This window comes from Lycium barbarum, chromosome 4, assembly GCF_019175385.1.
Source record: "Lycium barbarum isolate Lr01 chromosome 4, ASM1917538v2, whole genome shotgun sequence".
NCBI lineage: Eukaryota > Viridiplantae > Streptophyta > Magnoliopsida > Solanales > Solanaceae > Lycium > Lycium barbarum.
The window spans coordinates 6925490-6945197 of record NC_083340.1 but is presented as its reverse complement, the minus strand read 5'-3'; the positions used below and the strand labels follow the sequence as shown (position 1 = coordinate 6945197).

Below are 19708 nucleotides of genomic sequence, written 5' to 3'. Positions count from 1 at the left end.
GTTCAGAACTTTGCCTGATTATTTTTTGTCAACTGAAGTTACTGTAATTTCAAGTCTAAGTCATTGAGCATTGTATGCTAATGAAATGGAACGTATAAACTAATCAAAATCAGAACAAAGAAATAAATTTGATCAATTCTATGTTGTTGAGTAAAATTATGATTCGCAATGTTGAATCTCAACTGAATATTAGTTGTTTAGTTCATAGAAGATGATTTGTTGTTATTTTCAAATATTAACAAATCTAAACTTAATAAAGCATCAAATTGAGTTGAATTACGTTCAATTGAAACGCTATATATTATGTATTTACCTTTTTTGACGTTGTAGGAGCAAAATCAATGGAGATTTCTCCGGCGAAATGTTGGAACGATGGAACGATTGAAAGGTTTGTTGTTGGAATGATGGATAGGTTTAATTGGATGTTTAGGATTCGTTACAGACTTTCAGGTTTTTATATGTTATGGGTAGGGGTAGCAACATCTTTTTCTTATTATCTTTTAGCTCAGAAAGGCAAATATTAAATACCACGCATTACAGGGGCAAAAATGAAAGACCGGCGCATTTGAAGGGCATTCGCGCCAATTGCCCGCGCTGCCACGTACTTACCAAAACATTGCTCACGAAACAGTCGGTTAATTTACGCTACTTACCAAACACTTAATAAAATCCGTAAATCTATAGTTTTTTCATCCAAATATCCTTTATAAAAAAAAAAAAGAAAAAAAAAAGAAAAAGAAGTTCCAATCTGTTAAACACTAGTTTTTACAGGTAACGCTCCTTCAATATTCTCTGTTTAGGGTTTAATTTGTTTGTATTTACTGTCAAAAAGGTGTTTTTGGTTTAATTTGATGATCGATCATAATTTTAATTGTTGGAACACTGATTTTCTTATGTTGTTTCCTATATGGTTTCCATTTTTGGCAATTTGTTGTTTATTGGAGTGTGAAATGAACTGTTCTTCAAATTTTCAGGTGATCGTGGCAATTAGATGAATCGGTTTATGCTCGTAAATGATAAATTTACTATCTTTCACTTTTTTAATTATGTTCTCTTATATTTCACGATCTTGTTATTATTATTGCTGTTTTCTATTATTGTTTATTTATTGGGTAGGGTTTGTTGATTAATAATCTCTATTAGCAGGGGAAAAATCACCACTTTCTTTTTTGGTGGGGTGTGGTGGTTGGGGGGGGGGGTTGTTTGTTTTTGATAAGGTAGGGTTTGTCGTTTGATGATCGGTACCTTGTATGAAAAAGGGAGAATTTTAGTATATGCTGTATTGGCGGTTAGCGCTTTCGTTCTCTAATTCAATGTTTCGGTGTTTGTTTGTTGTTAGCAATCTACTAGAGGATTTGCTGAAGGTAGGGAGGCTAGTGTTCTCTCCTTACTAGTAGTATTAGTTAGTAATCGCGTAGTTTCTTTTCTTCAATGTGTATTACTATCTGTTGCTTCATTTGCTTCGTATCTTGCTATTTTGCTGTCATATTTTACTTGATACCATGCTTCAAATTCTTCTCTTTTCTGTCGAGCCGAGGGTTTATTGGAACAACCTGTAGGGGTAAAGGTCTGCGTACATCTTACATTCCCCAGACCCCACTTGTGGTATTACTGGGTATGTTGACAGGTGATATTTTCTTAATTGGTGAGACCTACTATGAAGTTGACAAAAAGTTAGAAATATGGAGAAGTACTTGAAAAAGTAAGTGTTCAACATAACTAGAAATAAGAAAGGTTATGTGTATTGGAAGTTTAGTTCCCGATGGGATGTTTAGCTTCTGGTAGGAAGTTAGAAATTATTGTGGTGCTAATGCTAATTCATATATCTAGGGTTTGTTCCTTTTTTTTTTAAAAAAAAAATAAAAAATAAAAAAAATCTTTCTGTTGATTAGAAGCAACACAAAATTGAAATAGGAATGTTGGAGTTTGGAGCGATATAGAAATGGTGTACAATAAGTTCAACACATCAACAAGATGAATTTCGTTAGAGATGTTAAGATGAATATACAGTCATATAAATATTGGACAGGGTTATAGGAGATCAAATCAGAAAGAGGGCGAAATTAGCAAATAAATTGAGAAGGACTCTTCTACAATTGAATGAGATCAAAAGTATCAAGAGGACAAGGTAAACCTGCATCTCTAGGAATGAAAACAGGTTTAGCGAGAGTAGAATACAATGAAAACAAAGGATCCATATAAACAATTTCAACTAGTTTAATTTAGGGTTTAGTTGTTGCACTTATATTAGGTCTGAAATGGGATGCCTGTCAGTGGCGGAGCTAGGATTCATATTAAGGGGTGTCAAAAAATATAGAAATGTCGTGACCTAGGTTTGCAACCCCTTAACCGCTACACTAAGCCTTCAACTTGTGTTAAGGGGTGTCAATACTAGCATACATACCTATAAAATCAAAATTTCACCTATATATACAATGTAATTTTCCGGCGAAGGGGTGTCGCTCGACACCCCTCAAGCCAAGGTGGCTCCGCCCCTGATGCCTGTGAAATCTAGAGAACCAGCTTGAGAACCCCAAATGTGCCTAACAAGAGAACTCCTCAGCAGTACCGGTATAAAAAAACAGCCTGAATATATACAGGATATTTATATCGTTGACCACAATTGTGAGATTGCGGCGTAGTTGATTTGTTGATCAACTAATCGTATAAGGTGTTCATCGTGCTAGCTCGTGTCATAGTATCTATACTTCTAAGAAAGGATTAACACCTTATAATGGTCCCTTCACATCACTGTACTCCTTGACTTTAGCCAAATATCTAATATCTTTTGTTTTTTCATCTATACTTCTAAGAAAGGATTAACAACTTATAACGGTCCCTTCACATCACTATACTCCTTGTCTTTAGCTGAAGGTCTACTATTTTTTGTTTTGAAAAGAAGGATATCAGTTGGAAGATTTTGTCCCCTTGGATTTGAGAATCTACTATCGGGGTGACAGAAATGAAACACTAGTTGAAAATTCGCTGCATAGTGTAATAAATAGAATGCAGTTTACATGTAAGTATATATGCTTATATTTAGCAGCAGATACTCTGTTACAACAGTCAAAAGGTTTACTTATGTTTGAGCTTCAATGTTTAAAGTAGCAAGAGTAAACGATATGACTACATGGAGGGGAAGACACTAAACTCTTGGCAAGTTAGAGTGTGGCTTTTGCTCTTTTTTCTTTTTGAACCTGGATTTAGTGTTATGGTAATTGTTTTCCTTGCTTCTGTACTTTATCCCAGCATGTGATTGGTTGGAATTTTGTTTCATTGATAAATAATGTCATAGTGCTTTTAATTCTAGTGTCTCCTATGATATTGCTGTTCTTTCTTCCTTTTAATTTTTATCATATGTAACTAGGATTAGAGTAAAATGAGAAAAAAAGTATCTGGAGTTAGTGCAACCCTTTAGATTGAACAATTATATAGATATTTACCTTCGATTCCCTTGCTTCACTTCTTTTGCTTCAAATTAATTGAAATTTCTTTGTTGAATTATCAAGTGCTGGGCCTGCTGGCCATATTAGTTAGAATTTGAATTGAATGGATTTAAATAGAATGCCATATCATATTAATATAGCCGATCCCACAATGTTAACCTAACTTTTTTTTTTTAATCAACAAAAAAAAAAAAAAAACCCCCTTTCAATTACACTTGGGAATAGTGAGTATTCGTATAGCTGACCTCAACTTGTTTGATGCTGAGGCGTAGTTGTTGTTGTTCAATTACAGTGGGGATACGGAAGGGAATGGGGAAGAGGGATGATAAGAATTTAACCCTCACCTACTTTGAGGTAGACTATCACAAATACCACTAGACTATAAGCTTTGGTAACGTAACTAATTTCGGATTGAGGCAGAGTTGATAGATTGATTAATATCTAAAATGCTGGCTTTGCTACTTTTTCCTACGTCCATTATCGTAGTGGTAGATTGTTGAGTCCCACATTGGTGGGCTTAGAAAAATCTGGTCTCCTTATATGGTCTTGGACAATTCTCCTATCATGAGCTCGCTTTTGGGGTTGAGTTAGGCCCAAGGTCTATTTTTGACATTGATAAACCTTGAGTTTGAATGATGTTTTCATACTTATTTATGAGATTGAGTGACCTGATCAAATAGACGATTCTTAGTTGTAGATAGCTAAGCTCCGAGTTGACATGATTTTGTTTTGTTTTAATGGGGATTCGTTAATTCAGAACTTTTAGGAATGTGCAGATGTTTAATTCTTGCTTGAAGGGATCAACTCTGCGATAACATTTCTGAATTATGATTGGTTATAGCAAGCGTTTAGCACCTAGATATGGTACATCTGCAATGCAGTGTTATCAAAGGGGAAAAGCATTAAAATGTGATCTAGGTCTATCGGGGCTTTAAGCGCAATTAAAGTATGGGCTTTAGTTTTAAAAAGGCGCAATGAAGGAAAAAAAATGTAGTGCTAGAAAAGATTAACAACTTCACTCATAATCATTTCCTTAACAATTAATAGTATACTTTTTGCTAATCATACTTATTGTTTACTACTACTCTATTCAAGAGTGAACATATGGGCAATGAGGTGCACACCTTAGTCACTAGTGCCTTGAATACACTGAAGCACAACCTAAGACCTAAGTGACGGGAAGCGCCTACTTTGAGCTTCTCCGAGTTTCAAGTCTTAAGCGCGCCTCAAATGAGCTTTTGGAAACACTACTGCAATGCCTTTTTGGTTGCATGAATTTGGACTGATCTTTGACTGAGTGGAATTGAGGCGAGATGGATGTGCCTCTGGTTTGAGATATTGCATAAATGTGACTTCCAGCCATAAAATATATCGAAGAGGCAGACAAGAACCCCCTTAGATAGGGTGATGGTGAGTTGCAGCATCTAGGGGGTAGGAAAACTGGGTGGTGAACCATTTATCTGGATAGAAGAACGACATGAAGAGGTTAAAAAATGAATTTAATACTTGTTAAAGCCCAAATTTCAGGACTATTTTAGAAATCCTACCATTTGAAGTCTAAATTTCGAAGGACTTGACACCCCTCTCCCCCCATGCCTTAAACAAAAAGAGCTAGAGAAGAATAAAGAATGTGCAAGGACCTAAGGTTTCACTCAATTCTGTTAACAGCCTCGCTGGTTTCTTATTTTAGGTTCGAAGATCTCTTCATCCCTCGCTTTTCTTTAAACTAAAACGTTGTATTAGTCAGAAACATATTTTTATAATCAACTGTTTGCTGGAATGATATGGACTGAAACAAATAGGAAAATGTAGTTTCAACAGTAGTCAGTTGGCTGTAGCATACTTATTTCGCCTTTGCATGGATGGCCATCTAACTTTTTGCTAATTTCTATCGTTTGTTTTTCAGCTCAAGCTTGGAGCATTTTGATACGTGATGGTGAATGCGGTCAAAGGATTGTTCCTATCATGGTAAAGTACTATCGAGGATAAACAAATGACAATTCGTTGGTAGACTAAAGGGTCAGAATTTCACAATATTTTGATTGGGGCAAGATAATGGATTGTAGAAACTCAAAACTCTTCCCGACCCAAGTTTGTTTGGCGATTTTTCTTTTGAATACTTGTGCTTCTTTGATGCTGAGGTTTGCTTTCTTCCTTTGCAGTGATATACCTATGACGCAGTTCATTATCAATATGAATGGGGCATTGCCCCAATCACAAAAGTTTATTATACATGTTTTGGACAATACACATCTGTTTGTTCGATCTGATATGGCTGGAATGATTCGTAGTGCTATTCAGGAATTCAGAGACGCGAACACATATGAGAAGCCTGCTTAGTGTTTGATGAAGTTGAGCCATCCTGTGTGCACACACTGGATTCCTTGTACCTTGTTCTAGTTTTCCTTTCACTGTCAAAAACTCGACCCATTATCCTGCAAGTGATATCACGAAGCTTAATTTTCAATTTGGCAAAACTGCAAATGATTCATATTCTGTTTCTGGACATACCTTTGTTGTTGTTTCCTTATTTCCTCTGCGAGACATATAGCAAAAAGTTTGGACACTTATCCAGTTCTGTCAGTTGTAAAGAAAAATGGAAGTAGCTAATTTTAACCTTCCATTTCCCCTCCTCACTCTCTCCTAGCCAAGTGAGATGTCTAACCCTGATGAATCCTTTGGAAACTGGTTATAGATTGAAATACATCTGAATAAAGAAGAATGACTACAAATGATCCATATAGTTGATTATAACTAAGTTGGGATGCTTGCTTATCAATAAGAAACTAAGTTGGGACTGAAGAGGTGTTGACATTGATCAATTGACTGAATCAGAGTTCTTGTGAAAGTACTTTTCATGTAAGCTCTATGTTGGCTTAAACCAAAATGTTCCCAACATTCCCTTGGTAATTGGCAAAGTCTGTAACTAAAATGCCTAATGATTGTGCAGCACGATTGTCACTTAAGGAACCTTATTCATATACTTGACGAGCGCCAAATACATGCTAAATTCTCCAAGTGTGAATTCTGATTGGATGCAGATATTTTTTTTTTATTTGTGCTGAAATTTATTCAATTTTGCTCTTGCAAACTGCAAATAAAATGAGCTTTTAGTGAGCTTCTGTTTTCTTAATATCTGAATTTCAAGATATGTTCCTTGAAAACCAAGGAGCGCTATTGTTGTTTTTTTCCAATTTTCCTAATATTTGGAAGTGAAAATTGGTTACACTTTGAACCTAAAACATCTAATCCTAATTAATTAAAACGGGGGTCATTTGGTAGGTAGCCAAAATTATTTCAGGATTATAATTCCGGGACTAATTTATCCCACCTTTTGGGATAAGGTGGGATATTCCTCCTTTGGGATTATGCTTCATTTTATACCGTGTATGGTGGGAGGTATAAATTTATTCCCAAAAGAATAAATTTATACCTTCTACCAAACACGCTACAAAAAAATTAGTGCTGGGATATCCCAGCTTATACCATGCACCAAACGACCCCTCGAATCCCATACTAAAACTATATGAGAGCTATGAATTTTCATTTTCCAAGGTCATATTATAAGATTTATCTGAATCGAAAGTCACATTTTTATGGAAAAGTAACTGTTATTCCATCCTAACCTAGCTATTATCATACCCTCTATTAATATATTTAAGAAAATTAAACTATTAGAAGAAAAGAATATGATTCGCCCTTAGTATTATGCCTAAACTTGTTTGGAAAACAAAACAAAACGTTTTGTTTTTAATATTCTGAAACTTGTTTCATTATTCTCTCTATAAAAAATAAAATAAAAACTAAAAAAGAAAGTTCTGAAAACCCAAAAACATTTCTCCCAAAATCAAAAAAATGTTTATATTAGCGGGTCAAATATTGGTTTAAACCCGGGTCCGAAACTCTTGTCCTATCCAAAAACAAGCAGTGTTTCAAAACGAATTTCACACTTTAGACACATTCCTTCACCAAAGAAAGCATCAATGGCAGTAACTCTTCCGACAACTTCTTCCTCGTATCTACACTCAACAACTAGACTCCCTCGCCCTTCTTTAAGGTACCATTTTACCCTTTTTAGTTTTTTTATTTCCCACAAAATTAATGTTTTTTTTTTTTTTTTTTTTTTTTTTTTTTTTTTTTAAATTTCAGCTGTGCCAGCAAAGTTTTTGTCGGATTAAGAGTCCAATCACCAAGTATGTTTTATTACATCATGGTTATCTTAAATTGTGCTTTTTTCTTGTTTTAATTGGATAAAAGTTTGCTTCTTGATTTTTTTTTTCTTTTGGGGCAGATTCTTATGGGATTGCAACGTCTAATGTAAATGTTGAATTTTACAACAGAGTTCACAAAAGTATTGAATCCGGGTAATCTTTTTCATCTATTTACTGTTGTGACTTTTGCACCCAAAAAGTTCTTTTCTTGAATATAGTTGTGTTGTAACAACACTGTTGTTCTTATATATTCACCTAGTTTTGTTAGAATTAGAGTATATGGTCCATTGGGTATACTATTGGGTTTTCACGTATGCATATACATGGTTGGGGCCAAAGGCAGTGGGAATTTAGCTTGAGTTTTTACATGTCGTGAGAATTATAGAGGGTGTTGAATGTGGAGATGAATGGCCTTCTTAGTTCTATAATTACAACAACATACCCAGTGTAATCCCACAAGTGGGGGTCTGGGGAGGATAGGATGAACGCAGACCTTACCCCTACCCTTTGCGGGGTAGAGAGGTTGTTTCCGAAAGACCCTCGGCTCAAAAAGAAATGTTTCTGAAGCAAGATTGTAAGAAAAATAGGGTAGCAAAATTTTGTCCTTGGAACCTATGTTGCTCGGACTCTTCGAAAATACTGCTGGATGTGTGTCGGATACTCCAAAATTTATACCACATTTTTTTAGGATCCGACACGGGTGCGGCAGCGTTCAAAAGGGTCCGACCAACCTAGCTTGGAACTGTATAAGCTGGCCTTCTATACATACAATCAATTTCGGCAAATAGCATATCGTTTGTTCTTTCTTCCTTCTGTCTTTCACACCTATGCATATTTTTCCTTTAGTTTCTTGCCGTCTCATCGGAGGATATTTTCTATGGGAGAGGAACATGCTGCAGGCTAATCTAATTTAGCGGTTTTTGAAAAGGGCAAAAAAGTTGTCTTTTTATCTGGCTGTCGATTTTTGTGAAGTATGAGATTTGTTGTTTTCTTCATGTTCATCTTGGAGCTGAATCCTTATACGACTTGACCCGAGGATAGTGAAATTTACTAATAAAAACTTAGCATATAGAATATTGACTCAATGATTACATGTGCAGAGCTATTCTTCCTTTTGCTGAGCTTGTTTAATCTCTGCACTTTTCTTGCTGCTGAATTGTTAATCTCACACTCAAGCCTTCTCATCTGTCAGCCTCATTTTTTCTTTCATGTCTTTTTGCTTCTGATATTTAATTTTAATTTGTTTTTTCAAAGCTCATGCTTTTTTTCTGTCTTCCACATTTATTCTTTTGCTCCCTCTTCTTCATAATCTGCAGCAGAGAGAGTTGGATGAGCCATTTGGGCCTGCTTGTTCCATCGATTCTATCTGAATGGTCTGATCATTGTTGTCCATCTATACTTCTTGGATTGACTTACCAGATTATTTTCACTCAATTCCTGCTCGACTCCTCTAGGAGCTCAATTTCCCAACTTATCTCCTAAACTACTTTCACATCCAAATATGACACTTAAATCAGCATTAACTCCTCTCCTCGAATCTGCTTATGCTTAACATTGCCTCCATATTTTATTGAACTAATATCTAGCATAAGTCAGCATACTTTGTGTACAATCAAATATCAAATCTATAAGATGATTTAAACTGTTCTACCCACAGGCACCCAAAATCTGAATGAGGTGTAGCACTTGCCTCATTTTCAATTATAGTTACTGACAAGCCTGAGCCTTGCATGTTCTCCTGTTCTGGATTATATTCCATGTGGTTCATTTCTGAGTATATCTTATCTTTTCTTGAGTAGAACCTCAATTCTCCTTTGGATAGAATGTTCGTATATTTCTTCTCAGGTTTCATTTGGGCTACTGCTTGTGTTTTTGAAACCTAACCCATAATTTATAATTCCAGAAGTAGAGGCAGTAAAGCAACACGTTCACAAGTTACCATGATGCCCATTGGGACACCAAGGGTGCCCTATAGAAATCCAACCGAGGGAACGTGGCAGTGGGTTGATTTGTGGAATGCTCTTGTAAGTACCTTCATTTCTTCTTTGACTAATTGGATAGTAATTATTATTTATGATGTGGGAAATATCACTGAATTCTTGGATGCAGTACCGTGAACGTGTTATTTTCATTGGAGAAGAGATAAATGAAGAATTTAGCAACCAGATATTGGCAACAATGCTGTATCTTGACAGTATTGATGATTCCAAGAAGCTCTACCTATATATCAATGGCCCTGGTGGTGATGTGAGTCCCCTTACCAATTTTACTTTCTTGTCAAAGTTTCTTCTTTTATTAGAAACACCTATTTTTTCTTCTAATTTTGTGATCAGACTGCTTTTTTTCCTTCTTGTAATTTGCTTAAAGTTGCTTCTATTGACAGCTAACTCCAACCATGGCCATCTATGACACAATGCAAAGTCTGAAAAGTGCTGTTGGCACCCACTGTGTGGGCTATGCCTACAATCTTGCCGCTTTTCTTCTTGCTGCTGGAGAAAAGGTACCAATAGTTTTCTCCTAGTGATGGAATTTGAAGAAAAAACTTGTGCTTATCTACAATGTCTTACTTAAAGTAGCTTACAAGTTGTCAATTCTGCAATTCTGCAATTCTGAGGCCATCAATTATTTTCATTACTTTAAAAAAAAAAAAAGTAGCTTGCGAGTTGTTTGTGCCTGATCATTTTATGCAAAAATGCGATTGACTTGTCCGGATATATTGGCAAGTTCCGCCCTTTTTTTTTTTTTTTTTTTTTGAAGAAAAAAAATGCTTTTTCCAGCATTTGACTTGAAAAGAAATTTGCCGGTATCAGCCACTTGTGATGGCATCCCAAAGAACCCTATTTAATGAGAGGTTTATCTAACATATAAGTGAATTGCCTGATTATGAGTTGGGCTTGTCTCTCTCCGAAACGTTCTTCTTTTTCCTTTTTTAGGTTAAGTTTCAAGATGATAACTTGGCCAAAATTTGATTAAACAATCACAAAAAAGGAGAAAGGAGAAAGAAGTAAAATTGACATAAGATTGCATTTGGCTGTCTAGATCAATCTTATTTTCTTGAAGGTGTCACTGGCATTAGATATGTGATTCTTAAGATTCACCTGATGCTAATGCACTAGACAGAATGACAGATTCACTGATGAAAAAGCTGGTAGAGGGATTGTCGTTGATATGAACCGGAATTTGGAGATGGTATAATAGAGGCATATTCACATTAAACACTCTAGGGAAAAAGTTCTCCGGGATTCTTTGTTTTGGCCCTTTTTTTTTTTTTTTTTTTGTGAGTGATGTGTTTGTGCCTCCTGTTGTAAAAATAAGACCTTATTTAACTGTGGAAAGGCAACTAAAGCTCAATCTTAATTTGATAAATTTCCATTGTGAAGGGCAATCGGTTTGCAATGCCTCTTTCAAGGATCGCACTAACATCTCCAGCTGGAGCTGCACGTGGACAGGTTTGCCTCCATGACATTTTGGAAGGAAATGGTTGGTTTTAATGATTTTTCTGAGACTAAATACATATACATTTTCATCTTTGGCAGGCTGATGATATACGTAATGAAACAGACGAACTTCTTAGAATTAGAGATTACCTTTTCAAGGAGTTGTCTGAGAAGACAGGCCAGCCTGTTGAAAAGGTATGGATTGCTTTCATCTGAATTTATATATTTTGTTTCTCAAACTATGATTCAGTGTAAGTTTCCACCTAAAAAATATTAGTGCAATAGTTAACCACCTAGCCTTTGAATAGACTCTCCTTATACAACAACATACCCAGTGTGGTCCCACAAGTGGGGTCCAAGGAGGGTGAGGTGTATGCAGACCTTACGTCCTACCTTTATAGGGTAGAGAGGTTGTTTTCATTAGACCCTCAGCTCATCTACAAACACGAATCAACTCTTCTTATACTGAGTAAAATTTGATCTCTGCATATCAAAAATATTGATCATGGTAATTGGAAACATGCAGGTTCACAAGGATTTAAGTCGGATGAAACGATTCAATGCTCAAGAAGCTCTTGAATATGGTCTTATAGACCGTATTGTTAGGCCTCCCCGTATTAAGGCAGATGCTCCACGAAAGGATACCACAGCAGGTCTTGGTTAAGTCCATATTGACTCGTAAAACAAAATGGTTAATAGTGGAGTTATTTTCCAACTTTTTTGTTTAATTTGCATATTTAACTCTCTTGAACTACTTAGTCCGAAAAAAAAAAAAAAAAGCTTCTTTCTACACCGTAAATTAGAAGACCAGTTGCAGAGCTGTTGAAGTAAAAAGACTTGGTAGATAGAAGATGAAGTTTAATATTTCGTATATTTTCTGTGCCAATTATCTTAACGTAGTATCCAAGTCGTTTGTACTTCTTTCCAGATTTAATTTTAAAAACTTATTTGGTCATATATATTGTGTCAATTTTTCACTTCAAACTTGAGAAAAAGATTTTTGCCTTCACAATGAAACATTTCTTAAAAAGTGACATGCAAAGTTTAAAAATAACTTTTAACTTTCAAATGCCATTTTTCAATTGGATTTTAAGTACTACACTTTTCAAATATCCCTTCACATATAAGTCGCCGTCTCTGTGCTTTTCATGATAACACGACACAAAATTATGTTTTTTCTTCAATATTATTGATATTAATTGAATCCTGGCTCAATTTGCTTAATACATATCGATACTAGCTAAATTTTTTGGATATCTGCATAATTGTGTTTTTAAAAAATAATAGTTGTCGCGTGTTGTTATATATGGAGAATTTATGCTGAGACTATAGGGTTGTGAGTAGTACAAATATAATAGTTAGGTTGAATATATGATGAATACTACTGAATTGGCATGGTTTGCATGCCATAATTCTAAAATGTGTTCATTTATGCTTGTGTGTTTGTAGCTTTAATGTTATAGATTTTTACATGATTAATTACTTTTACTTTTGGTATATAATGTATCTGTCATGGATTGTTTGCTTTTTATATGTTTTATATGAGGTATCATGAGTGAAAGCAAGAAATCTTGACAATCTAACAGAGTAAATGGAATAAGTTGTGAAAATAGAAAATGATGATAATCCTGTAGAATTTGTAAATTATCCAACAAGATAGAATTTGTAAATTATCCAACAACATAGCTCGGTTCTTAATAGCATGAAATTCTACAGATTTGTCACTAGCTCGGTTCTTAATAGCATGAAATTCTACCGATTTGTCACGACTTGCCCATAGCTTTATCATTTTTGCCACTCAACTTAAAGGATATATTAGTTCGATTTTTTTTAATTAAACTTAAAAAGGATATTTTTGAACGTTATCAAAATCGGAGACAATTTTTAAATACAGGCGCGAGAATTGCCGATTAGGACAAATCACCCGATTATCTTTTTCACTCCGTAAGCTTCATTTGTATTTAACTTCTTTTGTATCAACTCATGAATCAGATTGTAGCACTTCATGTATGGTTAACTTTTACTCTAATATAAACTCTTTCTTTCTGACCCTACCAAAAAAAAAAAGAAAAAAAAAAAGAACTTCTTAAGAGATAAAAGAACTTTGATTAGATAGATGAGATTTTAGGGGCATTTAGCTAGAGGTGACTCTTAAGTCTTTTTATTGAGAGAAGGTGACTCAAGTTTTAATTATTGAGTGGAGGTGGTGTTTTTTGATTAGTGATTAAGAGGTTTTGATCTTGCCCAAAAGTTTTTATTTTGACACTTTGACCCTCAATTTTATTTTTAACACTTTGCCTTCAAGTTTTATTTTTAACACTTTGACCCAGTCAATATAAACCCTAAAATATCAAAATGGGTCCAAAAAAAAAGGGCGCCAATAGCTGCACTCGTTTTTGCTCTTTTCCCTCCTCTGTTCTTCTTCTCCTTCCTCGATTCGTTCTTCCTCCTCCTCCTCCTCCTTCTTCTTCTTCTTCTTCTTTTCCATCAGCCTGTTCTCATTCTTTTTCTCCCTCCATTCTTCTTCCTCATCTTCCATTGCTACTTCCCCTGCTTCTTCTTCATCCATTGCTGTTCCATTTTGAAGAATCTGCTCAACAAAAGAAAAAACTAAACCACCAAATTTGCAATATTTTTGGTTGAATTTCGTTATGTGTCTACATGGGCATTACTTCATAAGTATTGCTGCTTCCCCTGCTTCTTCTTCTTCCATTGGTGCGACATTTTGAAGAATTTGCTCAACAAAGAAAAAAACAAAACCAGCAGATTTTGTAATTTTTTGGCTGGGCATTACTTCAGAAGTAATTTCCGCTCATTTGGTAAGTAAAATATTGTTGTTTTGTTTCAATTGTTTATGTGGGTTTTGCTGTTGATTTTTCAACAATTTACAGTAGCAATTGTACTTGTTGCAACAAGTGCTAAAGTTGTTGTATAAGAGCTTCTAAATTTTTGCAACAACTGTTGTAGTTTCTGCAGAAGCTGCTGTAGTTTATGCAACATCTATTGTAGTTGCTGCCACAATTACAACAGATTATGTAGTTGTTGCAACTTCTATACTAATTGTTGTTAAATACGTAGTATGAATAAGTTGCAACAGATTTGTGAGTTGTTGCAAGTAGTATACTACCTGTTGCAACAACTCACTGATCCGTCGGATTCAGCTTCAGTCCAACAGAACCCAAAAACTGGACCCAAAAAAAAAAAAAAACTGTAGCTGACTCCAACAGATTAGTTAGTTGCTGCAACAAGTGTATTACCTGTTGCAACAAGTAATTTACTTGTTGCAACAACTCACTAATCTGTTGGACATCTTCAACTGTCTTTGGATTAAACAGAACTCAAAAAATTGAAGCTGACTCCAACAGATTAGTTAGTTGGTGCAACAAGGATAGTACTTGTTGCAACAAGTAATCCACTTGTTGCAACACCTGATTCATCTGTTCCAACAAGTCATTAAGTTATTGTATTTTGTTACTATACAATCATGACCTTTTTAAAATAAAAAATAAAAATATTCAGGTAGCATTAATGGGGGACTCAATAACAATAGGTGTTGATTGCCATGGCGAATGGATCGAGAAGAACAATCGATATATTTGGCGATGGAAGGGTAGTCACATGTTAGAGACGATAGCGATGAGTGTCCAAAGAGATGTTGTGTTTGATGATTTTGTGAACTTAATCATCACCTATTGTAAATTAACTTGTGAACCGAAAGATCTTGCCATCACTTACATGCATAGCTCTTTTGAAAACCAGAGGGTCTTGCCTTTTAAGATAACCGATCAGGATCGCTTGCGTACTTATTTGAATGATGTAGCTAGGCCCATTTTAAGGGTATACGTGGTTGGAAGCCCGGTAGAGAACCATAATTTAGGTCAAGACCAACAAGATGTGTTAAATGATAAATTGGATGGGGTAGATATGGATATGGATATTCCAGATAATGGAAGTGGGGGTGAGCCGATTCCTACACCCGAAGTTGCGAGCAATACACCGTGTTCTACACAATCTTCACAGTGCAGCCATGTTCAAGATGATGAAACAAGCTTTTATAAAGGAATGTCATTCAAGAACAAGGAACAACTAGCAACTATGTTGAAACTTGCTTGCGTGAAGAAAGATTCTACACTCAAGAAGGTGATTAATTCGCGCACTGTGTATTGCTTTAGATGTGTACATCCGGAGTGCAAGTGGTGGCTGAGAGCTATGAAGCTTTTAAGTTCTGACAGATTTTGTATTACAACCTACGTAAAGTATCACACATGTGGTTCTGAGCATATTACTAGCCATAATCCACACGCCACAGCGAAAGTCATTGGTGAATACTTCAAAGATAGGTTTCCCGACGGTAAAGGCCCATCTACAAAAGATATGAGCCAATCATTCCGCACAGAATTGGGTTGCAAGGTAAGTTATTGGAAGGTCTGGAAGGGTATGGAGATTGCAAAATCTTTGACAAGGGGGACACATGAGCACGGGTATGCAGTGCTTGATGCGTACCGTTATATGTTTCGTTCCGCAAATCCAGGAAGCAAGACGGCATTGAAGGTTGATGCTAATGGGAAGTTCAAGTACTTTTTTGTAGCCTACAAGGCTTGGATGCTTGGTTTTGCGCAAATGAGAAAAGTCATAGCTGTCGATGGGACATTCTTGAAGAGCAAGTACGAAGGAGTGTTATTGTCAGCCGTGGCGCAAGATGCGGAGAATCATATTTTTCCTGTGGCATTTTGTGTAGTGGACAAGAAGTGTGATGCCTCATACAAATATTTTTTTGAACAAATGAGAAGCTTTGTAGATGATACCAAAGAGTTGTGCATAATTTCTGATAGGCATCCAAGTATCAAAAAGGCAGTTTCAATTGTCTTCCCTTTATCCCATTATGGTTGTTGCATGAAGCATCTTGGGGAAAATCTCCGAACCACCTTTCACAATACGAAGGTCATAACTCAGTTTTATAAAGCAGCAAAATCGTACAATATAGATGAGTTCAATGACCATTTCAATCAAATCAGAGATACCGTCCCTAGGGCCGCCGAACATCTTGAACGTGTTGGATTCCACAGATGGAGCAGGGTATTCTTCCCTGGAAATAGGTATTCATACATTACCTTTCCAACAAATAACACATCATTTGGAACAAATAACACATCATTTGGAACAACTAACTCACTTGTTGCAACAGGTAAGTTAGTTGTTCCAACAACTCAGTTAGTTGTTGCATTTTGTTATGACACAGAGACAATTACTGAAGCTCTCTCCAACAAGTAACACATCTGTTGGAACAACTACCTCACTTGTTGCAACAGGTGAGTTAGTTGTTCCAACAACTCACTTAGTTGTTGCATTTTGTTATGACACAGAGACAATAACTGAAGCTCTCTCCAACAAGTAACACATCTGTTGGAACAACTACCTCACTTGTTGCAACAGGTAAGTTAGTTGTTCCAACAACTCACTTAGTTGTTGCATTTTGTTATGACACAGAGACGATAACTGAAGCTCTCTCTAACAAGTAACACATCTGTTAGAACAACTAACTCACTTGTTGCAACAGGTAAGTTAGTTGTTCCAACAACTCACTTAGTTGTTGCATTTTGTTTAAGCTGAGTAGGACCAAGACAGAGTACTTAGAGTGTAAGTTTAGTGAAGCACCTCAGGAGGCCGGCTTGGAAGTGAGGCTTGGTACCCAAGTCATCCAGAAGAAAAGTAGTTTCAAGTATCTTGGGTCTATTATGCAAGGCAGCGGGGAGATTGACGATGATGTCACACATCGTATTGGGGCAGGGTGGATGAAATGGAGGCTTGCTTCCGGAGTGCTATGTGACAAGAAGGTGCCACCACAACTTAAGGGAAAGTTCTACAAAGTGGTGGTTAGACCGACTATGTTGTATGGGGCGGAGTGTTGGCCAGTTAAGGTTTCTCACGTTCAAAAGATGAAAGTTGCTGAGATGAGAATGTTGAGATGGATGTGTGGCCACACCAGGAGTGACAGGATTAGGAATGAGGATATTCGGGACAAGGTGGGAGTGGCCTCGGTGGAAGACAAGATGCGAGAAGCGAGATTGAGATGGTTTGGGCATGTGAAGAGGAGAGACACGGATGCCCCAGTGCGGAGGTGTGAGAGGTTGGCCATGGATGGTTTCAGACGAGGTAGGGGTAGGCCAAAGAAGTATTGGGGAGAGGTAATTAGACACGACATGGCGCAGTTACAGCTTACCGAGGACATGACCTTAGATAGGAGGGTTTGGAGGACCCATATTAGGGTAGAAGGCTAGTAGATAGTCTCATTACCCTGCCTTATTAATAGTCGCATTATCGTAGTATAATTTCTTGTGCTCTAATTTATGCTATTATGCTATTATCTGTTATTTCCTGTGCTTTGATTATTCTATGTTATCTGTGTCGCTTGCGTTACTTCATTTCCATATCGCTTCGAATCTCTTAGCCGTATCTGACCTCTTGTTATGTTTTTTATTGAGTCGAGGGTCTCTCGGAAACAGCCATCCTACCTTGGTAGGAGTAAGGTCTGCGTACACTCTACCCTCCCCAGACCCCACGTTGTGGGATTTCACTGGGTTGTTGTTGTTGTTGTTGTTGTTACAGAGACAATAACTGAAGTTCTCTCCAACAAGTAACACATCTGTTGGAACAACTAACTCACTTGTTGCAACAAGTGATTTAGTTGTTCCAACAACTCACTTAGTTGTTGCATTTTGTTATGACACAGAGACAATAACTGAAGCTCTCTCCAACAAGTAACACATCTGTTGGAACAACTACCTCACTTGTTGCAACAGGTGAGTTACTTGTTCTAACAACCCACTTAGTTGTTGCATCTTGGTATGACACAGAGACCATAACTGAAGATCTTTATTTTCACAGGTATAATCTTATGACGTCAAACATTGTTGAGTCGGTGAATTCAATGTTCAATGTTGAAAGAGAGTTTCCCATTACTGCTTTATTTGATGCCATAAACATGAGATTTGCAGAAAAATTTCATGAGAGACGTATGGAGTTCATCGACTCACGAAACATCTTTGTTCCTTCAGTTGAATTTTTTTTTTCAAAATTTGTCAACTTGGGGAACAAGTTGTTAGCCCATCAAATAGCCAACTACAAGTTCAGCGTCATCGGTCACGGTGCAGTTGCGACAGTCGATCTGCAAAGTAGATCTTGTACTTGTAGAGTTTTTGACCTGGACAAAATACCTTGTCCACATGCAATGGCAGCGCTTCTTGTCCAATATGGTGATGACTTTGGAAGGCGGATTTATGACTACTCATCTCCATATTATAAGGTGGAGAATTACATAATTGCATATTGTGAGGAAATTTGTCCTGTGCCTTCTGAAGAATCTTGGGAAGTTCCTTTGGAGATTTTAGAGAGAGAGATACCTCCTCCATATGTTGATCCAAGCAAACCCGGAAGAAGGCGGACAAAGAGGAGGCACGGAATCGGGGAATCATTTCCAACGAGGAAAAACAAATGCTCCTTATGCAAAACAGCTGGCCACAAAAAAACAACATGTCTAAGCCTAAATGCTCCATAGTTGTAAATTGCATTATGCTTTAACAATAGTTATCTGTTGGAACTTTATGACATTGTAATGTTATTGTTTCTTAGCATGGTAATTTATGTTTAACTTCCAGCAAGTAATAAATCTGTTGTAACAACCACGTTATATGTTGGTGTTTTTTCAACTAAGTTATGTGTTACAACTTGTGTTTTATCCAACACGAGTAAGGATTTGTTCAACAACTTAATCACTTGCTGCACAGATATTACAATTGTTGCAACAGATTCTACATATGCTGCAACAGATATTGTACTTGCTGCAATGGATACTATAGCCGCTGCAACAGATACTATAGTTGTTGCAACATATATTGTACTTGCTGCAACATATATTGTACTTGCTGCAACAGATACTGTACTTGCTGCAACGGATACTATAGCCGCTGCAACAGATACTATAGTTGTTGCAGCAGATTACTCACATGCTGCAGCAAATACTACTTGGTTCACCCATATTTAGTGATCAACTACTCGATTCACCCATATTTAGTGATAAACAAAGGAAATCAACCATATTTAGTGATAAACAATGGAATACTTAATCAATTTGATGTATTTTTAGTCAGCGCAGAGGATCTCCTAAGCCAGCATGCACTAAATCGAGTGATCATTAGAGCGAATTGATGTGAACTACTCGATTCACCCATATTTAGTGATAAACAAAGGAAATCAACCATATTTAGTGATAAACAATGGAATACTTAATCAATTTGATGTATTTTTAGTCAGCGAAGAGGATCTCCTAAGCCAGCATGCACTAAATCGAGTGATCATAAGAGAGAATTGATGTGAACTACTCTATTCACACCCATATTTAGTGATAAACAAAGGAAATCAACCATATTTAGTGATAAACAATGGAATACTTAATCAATTTGATGTATTTTTAGTCAGCGAAGAGGATCTCCTAAGCCAGAATGCACTAAATCGAGTGATCATTAGAGAGAATTGATGTGAACTACTCGATTCACCCATATTTAGTGATAAACAAAGGAAATTAACCATATTTAGTGATAAACAATGGAATACTTAA

The 19708-nt window shown here is 36.4% G+C and overlaps 3 protein-coding genes across 4 annotated transcripts; all 3 read left to right on the top strand.

The window, feature by feature from the left end:
• The first annotated feature begins 621 nt into the window (after window positions 1–621).
• Window positions 622–6016, top strand: LOC132635034 (general transcription and DNA repair factor IIH subunit TFB5). 2 transcript variants are annotated; one of them, XM_060351243.1, is made up of 4 exons: window positions 681–771; window positions 975–1009; window positions 5353–5414; window positions 5609–6016. In XM_060351243.1, exons 3-4 carry the CDS (start codon window positions 5380–5382, stop codon window positions 5784–5786), a joined length of 213 nt encoding a protein of 70 aa, XP_060207226.1. In that variant the 5' UTR covers window positions 681–771; window positions 975–1009; window positions 5353–5379; the 3' UTR covers window positions 5787–6016. The 2 variants fall into 2 exon arrangements, with proteins under 2 accessions (XP_060207225.1, XP_060207226.1); XM_060351242.1 differs by lacking the exon at window positions 975–1009 and having other exon boundaries at window positions 622–771.
• A 1293-nt stretch (window positions 6017–7309) lies between these two features.
• LOC132635033 (ATP-dependent Clp protease proteolytic subunit-related protein 2, chloroplastic) lies at window positions 7310–11967 on the top strand. The gene is made up of 9 exons (XM_060351241.1): window positions 7310–7503; window positions 7596–7639; window positions 7738–7810; window positions 9561–9681; window positions 9767–9904; window positions 10041–10157; window positions 11038–11106; window positions 11194–11289; window positions 11621–11967. The coding sequence occupies exons 1-9, from the start codon at window positions 7430–7432 to the stop codon at window positions 11756–11758; spliced, it is 870 nt and encodes a 289-aa protein (XP_060207224.1). The 5' UTR covers window positions 7310–7429; the 3' UTR covers window positions 11759–11967.
• Window positions 11968–16678: 4711 nt separating this feature from the next.
• Window positions 16679–17703, top strand: LOC132638126 (uncharacterized). Its single transcript, XM_060355104.1, has one exon. It carries the CDS (start codon window positions 16830–16832, stop codon window positions 17370–17372), a length of 543 nt encoding a protein of 180 aa, XP_060211087.1. The 5' UTR covers window positions 16679–16829; the 3' UTR covers window positions 17373–17703.
• Window positions 17704–19708: the final 2005 nt, after the last annotated feature.

What these genes read in the sequence shown, in the direction of transcription:
- LOC132635034 (XM_060351242.1), top strand. Translation starts at nt 5,380, where the DNA reads ATGGTGAATGCGGTCAAAGGATTGTTCCTATCATG. An exon ending in AAAGGATTGTTCCTATCATG is followed by an intron (nt 5,415 to 5,608) that starts GTAAAGTACTAT and finishes CTTCCTTTGCAG; the next exon opens with TGATATACCTATGACGCAGT.
- LOC132635033 (XM_060351241.1), top strand. Translation starts at nt 7,430, where the DNA reads ATGGCAGTAACTCTTCCGACAACTTCTTCCTCGTATCTACACTCAACA. An exon ending in CACAAAAGTATTGAATCCGG is followed by an intron (nt 7,811 to 9,560) that starts GTAATCTTTTTC and finishes TTATAATTCCAG; the next exon opens with AAGTAGAGGCAGTAAAGCAA. An exon ending in TCAATGGCCCTGGTGGTGAT is followed by an intron (nt 9,905 to 10,040) that starts GTGAGTCCCCTT and finishes TTCTATTGACAG; the next exon opens with CTAACTCCAACCATGGCCAT.
- LOC132638126 (XM_060355104.1), top strand. Translation starts at nt 16,830, where the DNA reads ATGCAAGGCAGCGGGGAGATTGACGATGATGTCACACATCGTATTGGG.